The following is a 20983-nucleotide window of genomic DNA, read 5'->3' as shown; positions in this document are numbered from 1 at the left end:
TGGGAGTGGATGGGTCATTACACAAAGTAAAACTATTTCCCCATGCTTATCCCGCCCCCTTCCCCACAGTTATTCAGCCCTTCTTGTCAACTGTTGGAAATGGGCCATCCTAATTATCACTACAAAAGGTTTTTTTCTCCTGCTGATAATAGCTCACCTTAATTGATCACTTTCGTTATAGTGTGTATGGCAAAACCCATTTTTTAATGTTCTCTGTGTGTGTGTATATATATATCTTCCTACTGTATTTTCCACCGCATGCATCTGATGAAGTGGGTTTTAACCCATGAAAGCTTATGCTCAAATAAATGTGTTAGTCTCTAAGGTGTCACAAGTACTCCTCGTTCTTTATAGTCTTTTACCAGTTGCACCTGACATGATACATAAGTTTTAAAGGGTATATTTGACCTGGCTACAGCAGTTTGTATTGCATACTCCATTTCTCCTCATAGATTGATTTATCTATTCAGTACTGGAGCTTGGTCTGCCTGTGCCAATTGTGACACAAGAAAGAGAAAAGAGATGAAGAATTAGGTCAAAGCTGTAGTCTGTCAAAGGACAGAGTGAACTGCCATGAATCCATTAAATTAGTGTTACCTTTTGTTTTTTAAAAGGACACTAGCAAATTATTTTTCATAAATTTTATAATTGTTTATGTATTGTTGTTGATAAATACCCATGGCAACCTGAAATCCTGATTCTTTACTACTAATTTCCACCCCTGTTGCATGCTTATTGGTCAGTTAATGTAGGGTTGTTTGTGTGTGTTGTTTTTATTATTGTTTGGTGCACTTGGTTTGTAGCAAACAAAACCCCACATACATAACACACAAAAGCTTTATATAAAATTTTACGAAGCTTATGTAAGAAAAATTGTATTTCTGTATTGTCAGAGTACATACATTTAAATGTTTTCAATTTTAGATAACAGTGGCTAGTACCACTAAGTAAACATTTATCTTAAACCACAGAGGTTACTACATTTTAAGAATGTATTGTCGGAACAGGAAAATATCCCAAATAACTACAGTGAACATGGCCATGATCATGCAAAGACCTACACATGTGCTTAACTTTCCACACTCTGAGTAGGCCCATTGACTTATTTTGTGACTCTTCATAGTGTGTAAAATTAAGGACACATGTGAGAACAGCGCAAAGTCCCACTGAAGTCAGTGATGCTCTGCACAGGTGCAAGGAAAAGCTCATAGGGTTCTTATTGCAGGATCAGGGCCCATATTACCTTGGGGAAGTCTCTTAATCTCCCTGTCTGTTTCCCCAGTAAAATGTCAAAAATAATACTTATTTCCTACTTCCTATGTGAGGATTGATTGATTAGTTTTTGTAAGGAACCATAAAAAAGTTGATGTTGAGGAGGAGACATAGTGTTTTCTCTGAGAATTCTCCCAAGAATATGGTATACTTTATTAATAAAATAAAATAAAGAAAAAGTGAAACTATGTTTCCTAACATTACTCAGCTTCTGAAAGTTATTCGCTCCTAACATGCCAACCATATAGCCCTTTCTCTAGTGCCTTCCTGTTTCTTATCATACCATAACAGATTCAAGCTCCTCATTTTCATCTATATGGTCATAGAGCTCCATGTCTGTCACAGAGGTTGCGGAAGTCACGGACTTTCTGAGAGTTCTGCAGCAGCCAGTGTGGCTGACCCCAGGGCTTCCCAAGCAGCTGGCTCAGGGGGAAGCTGCTCAGGTGCCCCCCCCCCAGCCGCTGCTGGAGCTGCTTGGGGCCAGCCACACTGGCTGCTGTTCGAGTGGTTCCCGGGCAGCTGGTCCTGGGAACTGCACGGGCAGCAGTCCCTGGGTTGGCCAGAGCAGCTGCTGGTCTGCGGCTCCTGGCAGCTGGTGCCACTAGCACACCACCCCCATTCCCTGCAGCAGCCCCCTGGGGCCACTCTACCACCCCCACACAACCACCACAGCAGCAGCAGCTGCCCCAAGATTTAGTTGGGGTATTTCTAGTAAAAGTCATGGACAGGTCACGGGTCATGAATTTTGTTTATTGTCCATGATCTGTCCTTGACTTTTACTAAAAATACCCCTGACTAAATCATAGCCTTCATATTGCCTTTAAATACATCTCTGCAGTCGTTTCCATCCCTCATTCCCTCTACTCTTCCCAATCTGCTCATCTGACTACGGAACTCCCAGTCTCTCCTTTAACTGCTTGCAATTTTATGCCTTTTACCATGCTGCTTCCTACACCTGGAATAGTCTTCTACTTTTCATCCTCCAAGTTCCTTTCCTCTCCTTAAAATCCAGCTCCGTCCTACATTCTTCTCACCATTCATAATCCCCAAACCTCCCTCTCCTAGTTCTGTTTTGCAGTCAGTGGGAGTTGAAGAGACACCCTGCACCTTACATACTACAGATAACATTTATCCCACAATAAATGTGGAGATCCAAATTTGAGCATTATATCTTTGACTCATTGACAACAAACTCAGTAATACACGAATGTTTCTTCCCTGCTTATTTGTGTGGTAGAGCAGAAATATCTTCCCAGTATCTGAGGAATGGTATTGGTCTTTAGTTAGGTATAGAGAGAAATGCCAAAGAGTGCTCAAACTTGCTTCACTATTTTGGTTTAGCAGCAGGTTTAGTGATACACACTGTATATCCTTTCCTGACAGATAGTGTTATAATCCAAAGTATTGATGTGTGCAGTAAATTGGCAGATTATAAAATGGGGCATTGGCACAGCGTATAATGGAGTTTTCTTAGTAGTACCCTAGACCAGGTCTGTACTACAAACTCAGATTGGCATAACTGCAGAAAAATCCATGCCCCCAAGTGATGTAGTTATACTGACCTAATCCCTGGTGTAGACAGCGTTATGTCAATGGGAGATCTTCTTCCATTGACATAGCTACTGCTTCTTGTGGAGGTGGATTAATTACACTAATGGAAAGTAGCATCTTCACTAAAGTGCTATGGTGGCGTGCAGAACTGCTGTAGCTTTTTAAGTGTAATCAGAAGAATATTTAGAACATACATAGTATTTGTGGAAGAGTTCCATTTTTTTTTAGACAGCACTTACCCATCTAGAGTTTTAACTAATATATTCAAAGTTCTCCTTCTTATAAGCAGTGTTGGACAAATACATTCCTGTCCTATTGTTACCATTTACTTTGTGACTTTAGTAGAAAATGACTTTAATACAAATGAAAGCGGCTACAAAATGAATAGAAGAGCAAATGTGTACTGACATATATATTTGTATTGAAGTGACGAGAGGCTGCTGAAGAATAAACTTTTTAATTTTAATTATTTTTTGTTTCAGAACTTCTGATGGTGGAAAGACAGTTGGTACCATAGACATCAGCCTTGTGAAGATGGGGGAGATAGAGGAGGGGGAAGTAGACCACATCATAACAGATGTGCAGGGACAAAAGGTATGAAATCAGTCAGCTCATTGAACAAATTAAATTAGAATGATCAGTGGTGCCAGATGCCTATATTACTAATACCACACTGGGTTTTAAATTCTCGTTATTCAAAAAAGCTAAATGAGAAATCAGTGCTGGAATGAAGTACAATATGTTTGCTCAGCTCTCTGAACTCAAAATACATTTGCATAGAGCTGCGCCAAGTGATACTCTATTCTCAAACTTTCCCCCTCTGTTTTGTTAGAACAAAAGTATCCATTTAAACCTCAATCAACCATAACTAACCACTACTTGAGAGCTGTCAGAATGTAGTATGAGGCACTAATGTTGTAAAAGGTCAAAACTTGGGTTTGGCTTTATTAATAATCACAAAATGCATAAGATGAATTATAAGCCAATCTGCCTTCCCAGGCTATTCCTTTCTTGATGCAGCTCAGCCCTACAATCTAGATTCCTCTCCTGTGAGAGGACCACTCCCCTCGTCCCCAAGCCCTGTTATTTAGTAGAGGCAGTTAATGAGCTATATCTACCATAGTGAGTCTGCAGGAATTAATTAATTAAATCTTCCTGCTGTGTTCCAGTGCTTGCTGATGGGGTGGGCTGACAGAAGAACACAGCAAACTTGTTACAGCCATAGTTTCAGTGGTCTTTGAATTCATTTGTTAATGTGTGTTAATGGGTATTTTCATGTGTAAATTAAGTGAGACACAGTTACCCAGTTTCATGTTTGTGTGTGCAAACAGGTGAGAGTGCAATTCCAGAGACAACTTTTGAGGAAGTCACACTACTTCCTCATCAGTATATTGAAATACCCCCAACCAATTAGTTTTGAACTGGATGTACTATTCGGTATGCTGAAAGTCTGCACATCCAGGCAGAAGGAAACTGGTAGCCAACCCCAGATCTGGGATGTTGATTGGTACAAACAGACCACCTCCAAAGGGCAACGTCTCCCCCTTGCTTACAAACTCTTTCACAGTACACACACAACCCTAATATGACCAGATGTTTACTCGAGGATCTGGCTGTTAATACCATTCAGAATTCAGAGTAGAGTGAGAAATTACTAGTATTAGTAGAGATTTCTGTCCTGATGCTAGTAAGCCCTGAACATTTTACTAAGTGCAAGGTCAGCCCAAAATAGAGGGGGGAAGACTAAAATAGTCACCTTGAACAAGAATTTATTATACTAATCACTGATTCCTTGGCTGCAGACAGTCTCCTGCCAGTATAACCCATGTGGTTCTGCTGTGCAGAAGGGCAGAATTCCTTGCATGGTACAGAGCTTTGATTCGTAGGGGTTCCCCTTGCACTAGAGAGCGTGGGGGGCAGATAGGGCCAAGGCTGGGAATGCTATGGAAGAGGCAGAGAATATCTGCTGCTATATACATCTGTTTTCCCTCTCTCACACCTCCTGTGGAAAGGGGGCATGGCAGCAGCCACCAGAGGCTATGGCTGCCTTACTGTTGCAGTAGAAGCTAAAAAATACTTTCAGCCTTTCCAAAACATGAAGGAAGGATTCCTTCTATCTTATTCTGCACTAAACAGAATGATGCCAAGCATAGCTATATGATTGGCTGTCTGTCTGTTGTTTAGGATTTAGGCCTAAAAGAAATACAAGAACACAACAGAAGTTGGTGTGCTGCCTTTGAAAGGAAAAAAACCAAACAGTTGACAATATTTAAAAATATAGCTTTCTTAAAACATTAGAGCTCAGAATTATACATGAGTGTAAAGCCAGAAGAGGAACCATTAAAAATGGTTTAGAAGATTATGTAAAAGTAAGTAGTGCTAAGAGATGAAATCATCAAGTGAGAAAAGAGGACAGTAAAAAAAAAAAAGAGGACAGTAAAAAAAAAATTCCCACCCTTTCCCCCCAACCCTGATTTAAAATGGCTTTTGTACTAAATGCTGCCTGCCTGCCTGCTGTGATTTTTGAGAGCAGCCCTTGAAAGAAATTCCTTTGAAATTATATCACTCATCAAAAATTGTTTTATACTCTGCTATTGTCTTGTTGGAAAGTTCTGTCTATTGCATTTTGGGACAATCCTTCATGTTTTGCTGTCTTCTATACAGAGACTCCAGTGTTACGACCTATTATTAAATATTACAACTGAGTTGTACAGGAAAAAAGAAAATTAGTAATTAAAAATAAAATTGCTGTACAAACAGGTAGGGTTGGAAATATAGCTTATCATATATATTTTGCCCAAAGCCATTCATATTTAGCTGTTTTATATTTCTTTGCAGCAACTTCTGAAAAGTTCCATTTGTGGTTATGTTTCCTTTCAAAGTATTGCATCTTTTCTTTTGTAGTGTGCATTGGTGTGTGAATGTACAGCACCTGAAGGCATAAGTGGTAAAGACAGCTTACCTCTATTAAATGCAGGTATGTGTTATAACATCAACAATTCTTTAAATAATTAGGTTATCTTTTTTAGTGGGAGAACTTAGGGAAAACCACCAAAATCTCATGCATACAAGGATTTTGAACAGAGCACTTTTAAAATGTTGTGTCCCATTTAATATTCATTTGAAGTTTAACATTTGCATCTATAAGCACCAGCCACTGAATGTTTAATAAAAGCAAACTAAAAAAGATGTTCAAAGGGCATTTTAGTAGTTCAAACAACAAGATGTTTTTAATTCTTTTATGTATATATTGTAATGCATTTTGACTAGATTTCTATTTGATTCCAAGACAAAGTGCTGCTATACAACAATACCAGTTTTGAAGAGTTTCAGAACTACTAGAGATTTAAGGTGTTTTTCTGAAACCCCTGCTCCTAGAAGCTTTCTTCACTCACTGGAGTAGAGTCCAGTTGATTACTTGTGTGAGAAAGGATTTGCAGAAACTGGCCCTGAAAAGTAAGACTTAGTGGTTCTCTGCTGAATACTCTCACATTTGGAGCCCGATCCAATGCCTATTGATGTCAGTGGAAAGACTCACTTTGAAACCTGAAGTCAATTGAACAGCCGTGTTAGTCTGTATCTGCAAAAAGAAAAGGAGGGCTTGTAGCACCTTAGAGACTAACAAATTTATTTGAGCATAAGCTTTCGTGAGCTACGGCTCACTTCATGAATTGACTTCAGTGAGCATTGGATGAGACCCACCGTTTTTTGCAATGTATGGTGTTGTGTTAATGACTGTAAAGTAGTTATAGTTGCACACACATTATTTGACTCCTGAGTACGCCTCTCCCACTGTTTATACAATGTTATCTGAAATTGTCTTGAAAGTTCAGTGATTTTAAAAGGAAGGGGCTGCTGACAGGGCATTTTGAGTTCAGAATCTGCTCCGGAGCTCACTTCAGACTTTGGTTTGAAGCGTCTATATGCTCAGCCCATTTCACTCTCTTTCTCATTATACCAAGAGATATTACATGATGCAGTGGAATGCTGTAAAAGTGTTATCAGCCTGAATGTAGGAATTTACATCCCTCAGCAGTAACAAAGCCACAAGTAAGCATGCAGGTCACCCAAAACACACCACACCAGCATGTATTCTTTTTGCGCCACATAAATTACAGATAGAAATATGTTTTTTAAAAACCTGTAAAGTCTTATTTACCATGAGTCCAAGTGCTCAGGTCTCAGAGGGCATCATAAAAACCTCTAAAAATGACTTGAAATAACTTTTCCTTATATTTAAAATATCACAATATATTTCTTGTGAACTTTGAAACCATTATGGAAGCCTCTCTGTAACCCTGTAAAGCTGCTATTTTTAGTTCTGCATGACTCTGAGATACAGGATTTTAAAACTGATATTTTTATGTATAAAAACCTGTTATAGGTCCAGTAAGGAGTCTTACCCATCCTTGGCCTCTGGTGGTTTTTTTTTTTGTTTTGTTTTTGGGGGGAGGCAGAAAAACCCACATATTGCGGGAGAATGGAAAATATTTTTCTGGTTGCTTGATTTTTTTTTTTTTTATTGAAGCTACTTGGGGGAGATTAGGGGCTGGGAGAGATTAGTAATGTGACCTGAACTTTACCTATGAATCAGAGATGCATGATAAATTAGTTTATCACATGGTTCTATAATTTATTACATAGATATCACCTTGACATATCTGGGTTTATATGAATCTCTCTCTGTCTCTCTCCCCATATGTATGTTCTCTATATACCTCACGCTTTCCCTCTCTTTCAGTAAGTGTAAATGTGTATAACAATAAGAAAAGGAGTACTTGTGGCACCTTAGAGACTAACAAATTTATTAGAGCATAAGCTTTCGTGAGCTACAGCTCACTTCATCGGTGAGCTGTAGCTCACGAAAGCTTATGCTCTAATAAATTTGTTAGTCTCTAAGGTGCCACAAGTACTCCTTTTCTTTTTGCGAATACAGACTAACACGGCTGCTACTCTGAAACCTGTGTATAACAATGTCTCTCTTTCTGGTGTGTGTATACTACACTGTATATACTTACTCCTTGGGGAATTCTGCACCAAAAAAATTAAATATTCTGTGCACAATATTTTAAAATTCCGCATATTTTATTTGTCAAAATAACACTATATTCACTCCAGTTTCAGTTACTTTGGTAATTTATTTCAAAATGTATATCAACAATACAGACAACAACAAAAAAGATTCCCCCAGGAGTACAGAGTTAAAGAAACCCCTACGACAACCCAGTTCCAGCTGGGAGTTGCTGGAGGGGGCTACATGTGGCCCCCCCGAACCCAAACACCCCCTCTCTTCCCAGAGCCCAGCCGTGGGGCACTCCGAGAGCCCAGACACCCTCACTCCTCTCCCCGCAGAGTCCAGCTGTGGGAAACCTCCCCCCCCCCCAGTCCAGATTCCTGCAGCCTCTCTCCCCGCAGCACGTTTACTCTCCTCAGCTTCTTTACTATCCCACCAGGGGATGCGGTGTGCCTTCCTCACCCTTTGCCAGAGCTGGGTCTTCCAGGTCCTGTCCTGTCCCTGGGCTCATGAGGATCAAGCCAGGGAGCCAGAGCTGCAGAGCCTACATCCCTGCTGGGCTGGGCACTCTGCTCACTTTGAGCTGGAGAGCTGGGCTCTGCAGAGTCTAGGCCCCTAATGGACACCAGCAGCTCTGCAGCTCCAATTCTGCAGGGAAAAATATGAAATTCTGTGCAGAACATTAATTCTGTGCAAATTCTGCATTGCACAGTGGCACGGAATTCCCCCAGGAGTAATATACTGTGTGTGTACCTATATATGTGTATTACAGTATCAGTTTTTGACTCTCTGTCTTGAGTTGTTTATCATGCCAGGGAAACTATGAAACTTAAAAAAAAAATAGGTAGTAGGCATAGTAGGACATTGGCATTCATCTCAAGACTGGATCTTAATACATGAAACTCACAGACCTCAAGTAAGTTGTGAAGCACTTATTGAGTGATGTAAATGAATGTCGTATCTCATAGAGCCTCATCATTATTCCATTTTTACCTCAAGACTTCATTTATACTATTAGAAATTCACTTATCCATTTATAATACTGGAAATTAAAGTAATTTTCTCCCATGTTTTTCAAGGAAAGGTGTGAAAAAGGACAAAAATAACTGAAATCTAATAAAAATGAACAAAACTGAAGTTTTTTTTCTGAAATAATATGTATACTTGCTTTTATTCTAGAGGGAAAAATCCATAAATAGCAACAGTATTAGAATTTACAACATGACAGTAGTTTGCTTTGATCTTCATTAGACAGTGAACAGAAGTTCAAACAAGAAATAATGTTCCCTTTTTGTTTTTTAAGTTTTATTTGAAGTGGGGGATGAAGAATAGCATGTGGCGAAGTGAATGATTTCCAAGGAACAGAAAATACTGAGGTCTTTACATTTACAGTGAGAATGTCGGAAAATGCAGTTTGTTAAATACATAGCAGTGATTTCCTGGCTTCCACATGTAGATGCACTTTCAAAAGAGAACTTTTTCCATTTTGCTCAGTGAAATGTTTTAAAAGTTCGTACATAAGCAAGTCTCTCTCTACATAAATTTCACAGATTTATAAATGTAGGGAGTTTTGGATTGGGCAAGCCTTTACTCCATACGTTAGAAAAGCTAAATGAATTGCTGCCAAGGCCAAACGTTCAAAAGTCATGAGGCACACCCCCTCAAAATCATGAGACTGTCTTAAAAATAATGAGATTTAAACAATAATAAATTTGGGGTGCTTTTTAATTTGTCTTCTGGCTTTCAGCCTTTAAAGTTTTCTAATCTTTTCTCCATAACCATGAGGTCCAGAAACTTAAAAAAACAAAGCAACCAAAAAAAAAAGAGCAAGATTGTTGAATAATCACCTGACTCCAAGAGCTGGGGCTTTAAGAAAAATTCCAAATATCTGAAAATTCTCAAAGAAATCACAAGAGTTGACAAAGCTGCAAATAAGACTACTTGGACTCCTGAATTGAGCAAAGGTTTGCAAGATATGATCCAGAGTTTTCAATTGAAATGCTTCTCTTGAGCTTGCGGACAGGGCCATGCCTAGCTATTTTGGTGCCCTATGCAGCTCCCCCACGGGTGAGTTGTGTGGGGCCCCAGGCCTCCACGGGGAGGAGTGGCAGGGTTGACCTCAGGCCTCCATGGGAGACGGGGGCTGGCCACTTCCTGCGGGAAGTGGAGTGACCCGGCCCCAGCCTGCTCTGCTTCCCTGGCTCCCAGGCTTGGCGGAACCGTCCCCCAGCACTTGCCGGCAGCGTGGCTGGGAGCCAGGGGAGCGGAGCAGGGGGGCCAGGTTTCTCCACTTACCATGCGGTGAGTGCAGGGTCGGGCATGGCTGCAATCTTCGGGAGTGGGGGCGGAAGGACGGGGCTGGGGCGAGCATGGGCGGGGGCCTGGGGAAGAGCCGGAGCAGGGTTGGAGTAGCATGCAGCTGCATTGGGTACCAGGAAATTTGGTGAAATTTTCTTGCATATGGGGAAGAAACGTCCCTGCTTGTGGATAGCAGTTTTGGCCATTTGTCAGCATTGAGACACTGCTAGGATGACAATACAACGCAACAATTGTTCACTAGTTTTTGTGTTGCCTATACTCTGGTTAAATGCAAAAAGAAAAACTCTATAGAGTTTTCAAATTTTCAAGGTGGCCCCTTTTATAAAGTTTTTTGGCATTATTGCACATACAGATTCCTGTGTTCTCAAACACAAACAGTATTTATATGCACAGATCTAGCAGTTAAGTGTGCATTGTGTTTGCACAGGCAAATGTGAGTTATTACATGTTGTGAATGCAAATTTACAGGTTCTTCCTTGAAAATGTTTCAAAAAGTTACACAGGGATGGGATGCCCCATAAGGCTAAATATGGTATAGAGCTTTTCATGTCTAGTTTAGCATCTGAAATGTACTCATGTGAACAGATTCCTACATTACAGTAAGCTAGATTTGACACATAAAGTCACAACAAAAGAAAAAAATAGGAAATGTTTCGTTGTGTTTGAACCAAGTGATATTTTTAATATATCCTTTTGAATCCCAGACATCTATCACAATGGATAAGGCACTAGAAAAAAAATACTTTGTGACCTTGGACAAGTCATTTAACCTCCATGTTTCAGTTTCCTTCATCTGTAAAATGAAAACAATAATGCCTGATCACTTTTGTATAGGTACTTTGAGATCTGTAGACAAAAAATGCTGCTGTTCATCTGTGCTAAACATCATTAAGAATTATTATGTTTGCTTTTAAAAATTATTCTTTGTTAATATTAAATAATTTAGTTTAGAAGTAAATGTATTATTAATAAAAAAGAGGTTGATACCTTGGAGGTCTTAAGTTTTACATGGAAGAGTAGTAGTTTCATGAAATTTCTTCAAAAACAGAGAAAGAGGACAGTTCCTGAAAATAAACAAGAGCTGTTTAAAAATGAGCATGTGCAATATTGGTTCTTTATGAAGTGAGTTGTCACTTTGCCTACCAGTAATCATCTCATTTATGTAGATCCTCTAGTTTTATTGTTTTTATTTCAGTCCTTTTCTGGAGTAGTTTTTTTTTAATTTTCATAACAAGTCTGATTTTTTTTTAAAGTGCATTTGTGAGTCATTGATGGTTTGGCCTTTGTTTATTATAGCTGTGTTATTCATGTTGCATGAATCTGTGTACGTAGGCAATAACGGGAGAGAGCGCTTCTCACAGTAGTGAGTTGTAATGTAGGTTGCAAGTTCCACTTGGTGATGTGCTTTTAAGAGCAACAGTTTCTTCAAAGTGATCACAGGTAATGCATTTCTTTGAATTATACAATAGTGAGTGTCAGTATCAATGAGAGGCTGGTCCAAGGCAGCTTTTACCAGTAATCTGAAAAGATCAGTAACTTGATGGAAAGATATTGTTGGAGGGTTCAGATTGCTGTCTAATGTCATTCTGAATTAAAAAGCAGCTGGTGTGTGTGCGTGTGTGTGTGTGTTTTAATGACAAACATTTATCTCCCAGTAAGCTTATCTAGGAAGTAAAGGAAAAAGTATCTTTTCTAGGTTTTCCCTGTGTGCTTCTTCTGGAGAATCAGTAGAGCACAGAAAAAGGGCTCAAGGGCAGAGATAAGGAGAGCACAGGAATTGCACAGGCTCACCATAGAGCATCATTGTGCAATTTTGATGAAAATATGACTGTGCATCAGATCTCAGAGAAAAAACATGCTGTTCTTAGGCTTAAACGTGCAAGGTGCTGAGACCTTGGCATTCCATGACAAAGAATTTAAGCACAAGAATAATCCCTTTTCTGGATTAGGACAGAGCGCTCAGCGCCTGCAGGATTGAGCCCCAGATTGTTACATACAGTTCTGCAGGGTGCTAGACTGCAGTGACATCAGGGAGGCATATTTTTCTCTTAAAATACATATGCAACATATGCAACACCTGTTTGTGTTAATGACCTTTGTGTATTGTATCTAGGAAGGATATACCGTAATAGCTAAATCATTTGGGATATGCTGCATCTGCCCTATATGGTTTCAATTGTATGGAAGCCTGAGAGTTCCATAACACACCTTGCACATGGTTACAGATAATGTTACCAGCTCTTAACATGAGATTTCACATCAGTTAAGTTGCTTTTTTATTTTGTCTCATGAATATGTGCTAGAGAGCTTGAGCTTGCATTCTTACTGCAGCAGTAATGATAAATGTAACAGAAACCTACTGTACTAGGTAGAATTTAATTATCTACTGCACTGGGTAGTGCAGCCTTCAGTACTATACTTTTAATGAATAATACGTTTATCTTTGGACTTAAGTTTGGAAATACAGGAGGACAGAGAAATAACTTTACCTTTGTGGACTAAACTATTGTAGTCGCTTCTGAAAGAAACATATAGCCACAATTAAGCAATGCCATCATTTTTTCTTTTCTACAGTGTTAAAAAACCCAATCTGTAAGTTATATAGATTTCCCACATCTGACAACAAGTGGCTGCATATCCGAGAACAGATGTCTGAGAGCACTCTTTCTTTCCATGTTCCCAAGGAATTGATCAATCTGCACATAAAGGAGGATATGAGAAGGTAAGAGTAACAAAATTACAAAATAAAAACTGTTAATGTCTTTTCTTATGCATTATTTCTTAGTTGAGATAATATACATGATTATTGGTGAAGGTAAACTAAAATATTTTATGAAATGAATAAGGAAATATGATGATCTCATTAGCTGATAATTCATAGCTATGACAGTAATCAGCACAATTCATTTCTCAGAAATTCTAAGAGGCTAGTGACTATAAATTCTGAGCAGTGAATTGTGCCAAACAGTCATGGCTCTGATCTTCTGAGAATCAACGTTTGATTAATAATACAAATATTTGAATAATTAACATTTTATAATCACAATAACACATGACATGGTGTGAACTGCTCTATAGAGAGCTTGGCTTTATGCCTAGCAGCATCAATGGTGCGGATTACTACAACACAAGCAATAAGATGCAATGCAGTTGGAATTAAGTGTAGGAGTAGCGAATATATACATCATTTTCCTATAATTAATTTATATTTGTTAGTTAAAAGTGTGACAGGTTTCAAAGTGGTGCTTTGTTCAATCTTCTTATATTAATGTACCTATCTAATCAAAAAGGACCTCCCAGAAGCATAACAGAAAACACAGTGCAGGGAAAGGTGGACAGGAGCCAAAGGTGGCATTAATCCACTTTTGTGCCACCCAGATTCTTGGCTGCTTCCAGGGCTGAGACAGCTGTCTGCCCATGGTTGCCCATGGGCTGCACTGCTGCACAGAATTTCCATAGATGCTAAGTAACAACACCATAGCCACAATCCACCCTCTTCGCTCTCTAGCATGACTTCAGTGGGGCCTGCAAGGTGGGGGGATCTAGGGCTACATACATAGGTTCTATGCAGCTCCTGCAGTGGAAGAATTTTCACCATGGTCTTTTGGAACTCCACTGCACCCCCTATATGCTACTGGAGCAGCATGTGAGGGCCAGAATCATCCTACAATGTCTCCTGAAGTCAATGGCAAAACTCCTCTTGTTGTCAGCAGTGGTGGATCCAGCCCTTAGTCATACTAAAGGTATTCACCCTGGCTTAATCAGGAGATCTTCAACAAACCTGAAACTCAAAAAAAGAGTCATAGAAAAAGTGGAAACGAGGTCAAATTGTGAACATAATAAAACAACACAAACTTGTATGGACAAACGAGAAAGGTCAAGGCAAAAAAATAAACTACCTAAGGACATGAAGAACATTTTATAAATACAAGAGAAGCAAGAGGAAGACCAAGGACAGGATCAGCCCATTTCACAATAAGGTGGCAAAGACAATAATGGAAAATACAGCAATGAACGAAGTGTTAAATGTCTTCTTTGTTTCAGTTTTCACCAGAAAGGTTAGCAGTGATTGGATGACTAATATAGTGAAACATGAGTGTAACTGGGATAGGATCTGAGGCTAAAAAGGAAAAGAACAAGCATTACTTAGACAGGTTTTCAAGTGGATAGGACCTTAGAATACTTAAGGAACTGGCTGAAGAGATCTCTGAGCCTTTAGCAATTATCTTTGAGAACTTGTGGAAGACAGGAGAGATCCCAGAGGACTGGAAAAGGTCAATATAGTACCCATCTCTAAAAAAGGAATAAGGACAACCAGGGAATTATAGACCAGTCATCTTAACTTTGGTACCCAGAAAATAATGGAACAAATAATCAGTATGTGAGCATCTAGAAGAAAATTAAGTGATACGGTGGATTTGTCAAGAACAAATCGTGTCAAACCAGCCTAATATCCTCCTTTGACATAGTAACAAGTAACAAGTCTTGTAAATAGGGGGGGAAGCGGTAGATGTGATATATCTTGACTTTAGTAAAGCTTTTGATATTCACATGATCATCTCATAAATAAACTATAGAAATATAGCCTAGAGAACCTACTATAAGGTGGATGCACAACTGGGTTTGAAAAGCCAACTCAGACAGTGGTTATCAATAGTTCAGTCAAGCTGGAAGAGGATATTGAGTTGGGTCCTGCAGGGATCTGTCCTTGGTCCAGTTCTATTCAATATCTTCATAAATGATTTGGATAATGACTTAGTGTATACATTTATAAAAATTTTGGACGATACCAAGCTAAGAGGGGTTGCAAACATTTTGGAGGACAGCATTCCTGTCCTAGAAGTCAAACCAATCTTGACAAACTGGAGAAATGGTCTCAGATAAACAGGATGAAATTTAATAAGGACAAATGCAATGTACTACACTTTGGAAGGAAATAATCAGTGGCACACATACAAAATGGTAAATGATTGCCTAGGAGGGATACTGCAGAAGAGGATCTGGGGGTTATAGTGGATCACAAACTAAATGTGAGTCAACAATGTAACACAGTTGCAAAAAAAAGCAAACATCATTCTGGGGTGTATTAGCAACACTCTACTCAGCAGTCATAAGGCCTCAGCTGGTGTACTGTGTCCAGTTCTGGGCACCACACTTCAGGAAAGATGAGGACAAATTGGGGAAAGTCCAGAGGGAGAGAAACAAAAATAATGAAAGGTCTAGAAAGCATGACCTATGAGGAAAGATTGAAAAAAGTTTGTTTAGTTTGGCAAAGAGAAAACTTAGGGGGGACATAAGTCTTCAAGTTGGTAAAAGGGTGTTATAAAGAGGAGGGTGATGCATTGTTCTCCCTAGCCACTGAGGATAGGACAAGAAGTAAAGGGCTTAAAATGCAGCAAAGGTGATTTAGGTTATACATGAGAACAAACTTCCTTACTGTAAGGGTAGTTAAGCACTGGAACAAGTTACCAAGGGAGGTTGTGGAATCTCATCATTGGAGGTTTTTAAGAAGAGGTTAGACAAATACCTGTCAGGAATGGTCTAGACAATATCTAGGCAGAGAATTGAACTAGATGTCCCTTCCAGTCCAAAATTTCTATGATTTTCTTCAGATACAATGATGATGGGTGTGATATAAAGCTTAGATGAATTATTATAGTATTTGATTCTACTCTTTCATATTGTTTATACATTTATAAAATGGATAGCCTGTCCCTGTTTGGGAATACAAGTGTTCTGGGTTTGGTATGGTTTTTTGTTTTTTACATAAATTGTTGAAATCAAGTTACTCTGGCTGCACAGTTCAATTGCTTTCCTAATTTTCCTAATTGGTCAAAATAGTAAGGGATTATTTCACCTATATTGTTTCTTGTGCATTAACATTACCAAACCATTACAGAAGTAGGAAGTATTGTATTGTAATAATGAGCTTCTTGGGTGAGGCTATAACAACATAAAAAACAGGTGTTTACATTTTAACTATAATTTATTACTCTTATCAAAATAAGAAAGTGACATTGGAAGAGTAAATAATAAAAGTATGTCTGTCTTATCTGGCGCCCATCAGCATGGCATCTGCGTGCCTGCCAAAGCTGAATAAATAAATTTCATCAGCCTTCCACGGAAGAAGAAGAATTCTAGTCCACACCTGCTGGACCCTGGAGTGTAAAGGTAGAAGAAATCTGCTGCCCCAGTCTTCTCTCTGAGTGGCACATCTCACCAGAAGCACATACAGGAAATATCCATGCCTCTGCTTCCCTCTCTTGTTCATCACCTTCCCAGTGACAAATTTACAGAAGTTGCAGTTGCTCTGGGGCTGGGGCAGGTACTGACAGTTTCAGTGTTGCTACTAGGGTAGCTGTTGAAACTTAGTAGAAAGTGTGTGTGTGTGTGTGTGTGTAAGTGTGTGTGTGTGTGTGTGTGTGTGTGTGTGTGTGTGTGTGTGTAAAATTCACTATGCTTTGGCAGAATGGGGGGCAAAGAGATGCTCACCACTAGGAGCGGCAACCTGGGAGGAATACTGGCAGCCAGTGTCTTCCATGATTAGGGCCCTACCAAATTCATGACTGTGAAAAAAGGATTCACAGACCATGAAATCTAATCTCCCCTGTGAAATCTGGTGGCTGAAGGGGTTAAACCAGATTTCACAGAGTTGAGCGGCCAGAGTGTGGCAGCTGCTGGCCAGGAGCCCAGCTTTGAAAGCCAGTGGCACTGCCAGCAGCAGCGCAGGAAGTGAGATGGCATGGTATGGGAGGGGGTGTCCCTTTCGGGCTGGCCTTACAGGTGGGCGATCGTGAGCGACTGCCCAGGACCCTGTGGTCCGTGGGGTGCCCTGGCCACCACTCCCCTCCACACACACACAGCCAGTTCAAGGCCTTTGGCTCCCAAGCACCAGGCTCTAGCTGTTAGTCCTGGACAGGCTGGGGAGGGACAAGAATTTCCCTTCCTCTGCATGGGCCACTGCCAAGGCCCAGTCACATCCACCATCTGCAGGAAGCTCTGCAGCTGCTGGCTGGGAGTCCAGCTCTGAAGTCAGTACTGTTGCCAGCAACAGCGCAGAAGTGAGTGTGGCATGGCATGGTATGGTATGGTATTGCATCCTTACTTCTGCACTGTTGCTGGTGGTGGTGCTGCCTTCGGAGCTGTCCTCTGGCTGCTCAGCTCTGAAGGCAGCAGCACAGAAGTAAGGGTGGCAATACTGTGAGCCCCCTACAATAGTGAACCCCCCACTACCCCATTTGGTTGGGAACCCCATGGTTAACAATACTGTGAAATTTCAGATTTAAATATATGAAACCATGAAATTTACTATTTTTAAAATCCTATGACTGTGAAATTGACCAAAATGGGCCCTGAATTGGTAGGGCCCTATCTATGACGGTGGTAGGATAGCAGCTGGGGGGCGTGGCCACACTGTAAATGGATGAATAACTGATTCTAGGGTAAATCACCCGGACAAACTTTCAGCCATAACAGTGGTTTATGTTTTGAAGGATTTCTCTAAAGGAAAGAGCCTAAGAAAATACTTTTTTAAAAAAAATGAAAACTTTAATTGATACTGACATCAAAAGCACTGGTGGCAAAATCATTGATAGAATGTTTGCTGTCATTGCTGCTCACATAGAACCAGTCAAAAAATGTGGGGACTTCTGAAATTTTAAATAATATTTTCTTCAAAACTGGCTTCACTTAACTGTTATCTCTTAACCTAGATCTTCCCACTTCAACGTAACCTTTCACTTAACTTATCCTCCCCTCCCTCAAGTGTTAATTGCTTTATGGGACTTCAGGAACCTTAAATCTGGAGGGGAAGGGAGTTGCCCTCAGGGGCTTAAGGTTTAGATCTTTGCTATCGCTCTAAAGTCCAGTCCGGTTCTGAGGCTGGAGGATGATTTTACTCAAGTCACTCAGCGAGTAGGGTTCAACAGGCCCTACCAACAGAGGACCTTTTTTTTTTAAATAACTTTAGGGGATTCATCCCTGATCATCTGCTTTACTGTTTGAATCTCTGTGGTGATGGTGATTAAGAATGTGTTTCTGTGTTGTACACCAGCAAATGACTTCATTTTCATATTTTTTTGTATGGTTTTATGGTGGGTTTCCAGTTTGTGGTGTGTGTTTGTCTGCTTTGTGGTGGTGTTTTTGGCAGATTTTGGCTAGGGTATGAAGGAAATCGATGTTTGTTTCTGCTTATGTCCATCTTTCTTGTTTAAAAAAAAAAGCAAATTAGTTTTTTCAAACTTGATTGCAGATAAGGAAGGTATGTTCAGTTAAGTATGGTAAATTCTGCAAAAAATTTCAGCAGCTACACGGTACAATTCTGCAAAAGTGAAACATGGCTTGTGCTGATAGTAAATCAGAATGGCAAGAGAATGAGGATACTACAATGGAAGCTTTTTTCAGTATATTTTTCACAAGTTTACCACTAGGATCTCTTTTAATCCCTGGGAACCAAATTTAACCTTGACTGAAAGGAAGTTGCACCCACTTATGCTAGGGATAAATTTGTCCCTTAGTGTTTTTGGTCACAGTCCTTAAACAAATTACAAGAATGAAGTGCAGAACTTTTCTTGAGCCCTCTTTCCAGTGTACAAAGATAGCACAATCAGGCTGTCCTTCTGCATTAGGCACATCTGTTCTCTTCTACCTTCAGTCCACTTTTTTGTACAAACATGTATAGAAGCCAATAAAATAAATATTTCATAATCCATTGTCTATTGTCTTAATTCTTTCTTTGAATGTCACAGAATACTGGTGAAGTTCAGACCCTGTTCTGAAACCATGTATTTTTCTATGTTCCCTTTTTAATATTCAAGTGTGATAGAGAAAACTCATAATTTGTCTTTTTTTTTCTTCTTTTTGTTTTTGTTTTAAGCATCTCTTCAATCTTTTGGGAATTGGTATTAATGTTCTTGAATTTGGCATGTGATGATTTAGACTGTGGGACTTGAGCCATTGCACTGAGAACAGAAGAGATTGAAGCCACAGTGGAAGGCATAGAATGAAAAGGCTGCATTGAGGACATTTTTCATGACTTTTTAGTACTGTGCATGATTCTTTGTGTGCCCACTTAAGGACTTTTAAAACCTTATTCTAGGTAATTCTATAACATAATGACAGTGATTTTCTCTGTCCATTTTTTAAAGCATCAAAATGTGCAGTCATTGAAAAGATGTTAGTGCACATCTATGCGTGTCTTTTCTGATAACAGTGGGTTGGAGAAAACCCTGTCTTCTACTTATCTATTGAGAAATGGCAGAAGAGAATAAAATAGTCCTTTGTAAATTAAACTGATTGCTTTCAATGAATAGCACCTCTGGTCTTTAGACAACCCCTTTTACTAGAGTCTAAAGGACACAAGATACTAATTTTACCACAATTATGTAGCTTTTTGTCCTCTTGCTCATAATTAGCTTGGAGCAAAGGTTAATGCTGTAAAAAGCAAGGAGGAATTTTCAGAGCTGCCTTAAAAAAAATCACACCAGAAAGCAGCACATATTTGCTGCAAAAAAATTAGTGCCTTAAAATGGTCTCTAGTGCTGTGATTTGTTGTGTGATAGAGTTAGCTGCAGATAAGCTACTTTTAGTATACAGCAATACAGGAGGGCATGAAATGCTAAACACCTTCTTTGCTGCCAATCTAGAGAGAGAAAATAGGGTGGGCAAAAGAAATATGTAGTTTCCCTTCAAAGCATTTTGATTCGTGAGTATTTCTGAGAAGAGGATAGAGAAGCAGAATTCCCTGTTTTAATTGTTGAAGTAGCAGAGCTTGAATGTGAGTTACCATTGGAGAAGTCTGAGAATGGGGGAACTCAAAGATCTCTAATAGAACACTTTTGAATGCAAGATACAGTATGTATTTCACTTTAATACACAGAATTTTACACCAGGAGGGCATATGTTCCTCTCTATGTGCATTTTTTGCAGCTATTAATATAAGAAAATAAGGGTCAAATTCTATCCTGGATATATACATCCAGTTCCCACTGATATCTACAATCCAATTATAGCATATTACACATTTTCTAACACTAAAGAAAAAGGTATATGCACCTATCCATAAATGATGATGTATGTGATCTAGAAACAATGTGGTAGGGGAACTCTGATTTTTCCATATAATTAAGCTTGGTGGAATTCAATTTTTATATTTATAATTTTGATGGATAATGATGTTTGTTTAAACATTTTTTAAATTTTTTTATTGATTTAAATGTTCAGTTTCAGGAAATTCTGCAGGGGCAGGCAATAATTATGTAATGATACTAAGCATTAAGATTAAAAAGTTAAAGCTTTATAACCGTTAAAGCACAAATTATCAGCATCACATGTAAATTCCTTAGGTCAAACTGTAATAGGTTCTCAAACAGCATATTCCTTACTTTGCCTGTCTGTAAATTTTGATTATTATTGGTGGAGATTTTTTTCATTGGTTTGAGTATGGTGAAATTGATATTACCAATATTTACAGATAAAAAATCTAATCCTTCCAACACTACTTGTAACAGCGGGTATGTCTACACTGCAATCAGAGGTGTCACTGCAACACTTGTTGATGTATTCTGCTCGATAATAATCTAAAGCAGTGCAGACCAACGCATGTTCATTTTCATCATCATGAGTCAGATGCCACCAGCAGAAGGTTGATTTTCTTTTTGGTGGTTCGGGTTCTGTAGTTTCTGCGTCGGAGTGCTGCTCTTTTAAGACTTCTGAAAGCATGCTCCACACCTCCTCCCTCTCAGATTTTGGAAGGCACTTCATATTCTTAAACTTGGGTCGAGTGCGGTAGCTATCTTTAGAAATCTCACATTGGTACCTTCTTTGTAT

The 20983-nt window shown here is 39.3% G+C and overlaps 1 protein-coding gene across 1 annotated transcript in view; it reads left to right on the top strand.

Annotated features, from left to right (window-relative positions):
- Positions 1-20983, top strand: part of INPP4B (inositol polyphosphate-4-phosphatase type II B) — a 521268-nt gene that overhangs the window by 345615 nt on the left and 154670 nt on the right. The window contains 3 exon segments of the mRNA XM_043513204.1: positions 3306-3417; positions 5728-5800; positions 12731-12878. Of these exon segments, the coding sequence (XP_043369139.1) occupies positions 3306-3417; positions 5728-5800; positions 12731-12878 (333 nt within the window).

This window comes from Dermochelys coriacea, chromosome 4 (genome assembly GCF_009764565.3).
Source record: "Dermochelys coriacea isolate rDerCor1 chromosome 4, rDerCor1.pri.v4, whole genome shotgun sequence".
NCBI lineage: Eukaryota > Metazoa > Chordata > Testudines > Dermochelyidae > Dermochelys > Dermochelys coriacea.
This window is presented reverse-complemented; position numbering and strand designations above follow the sequence as displayed.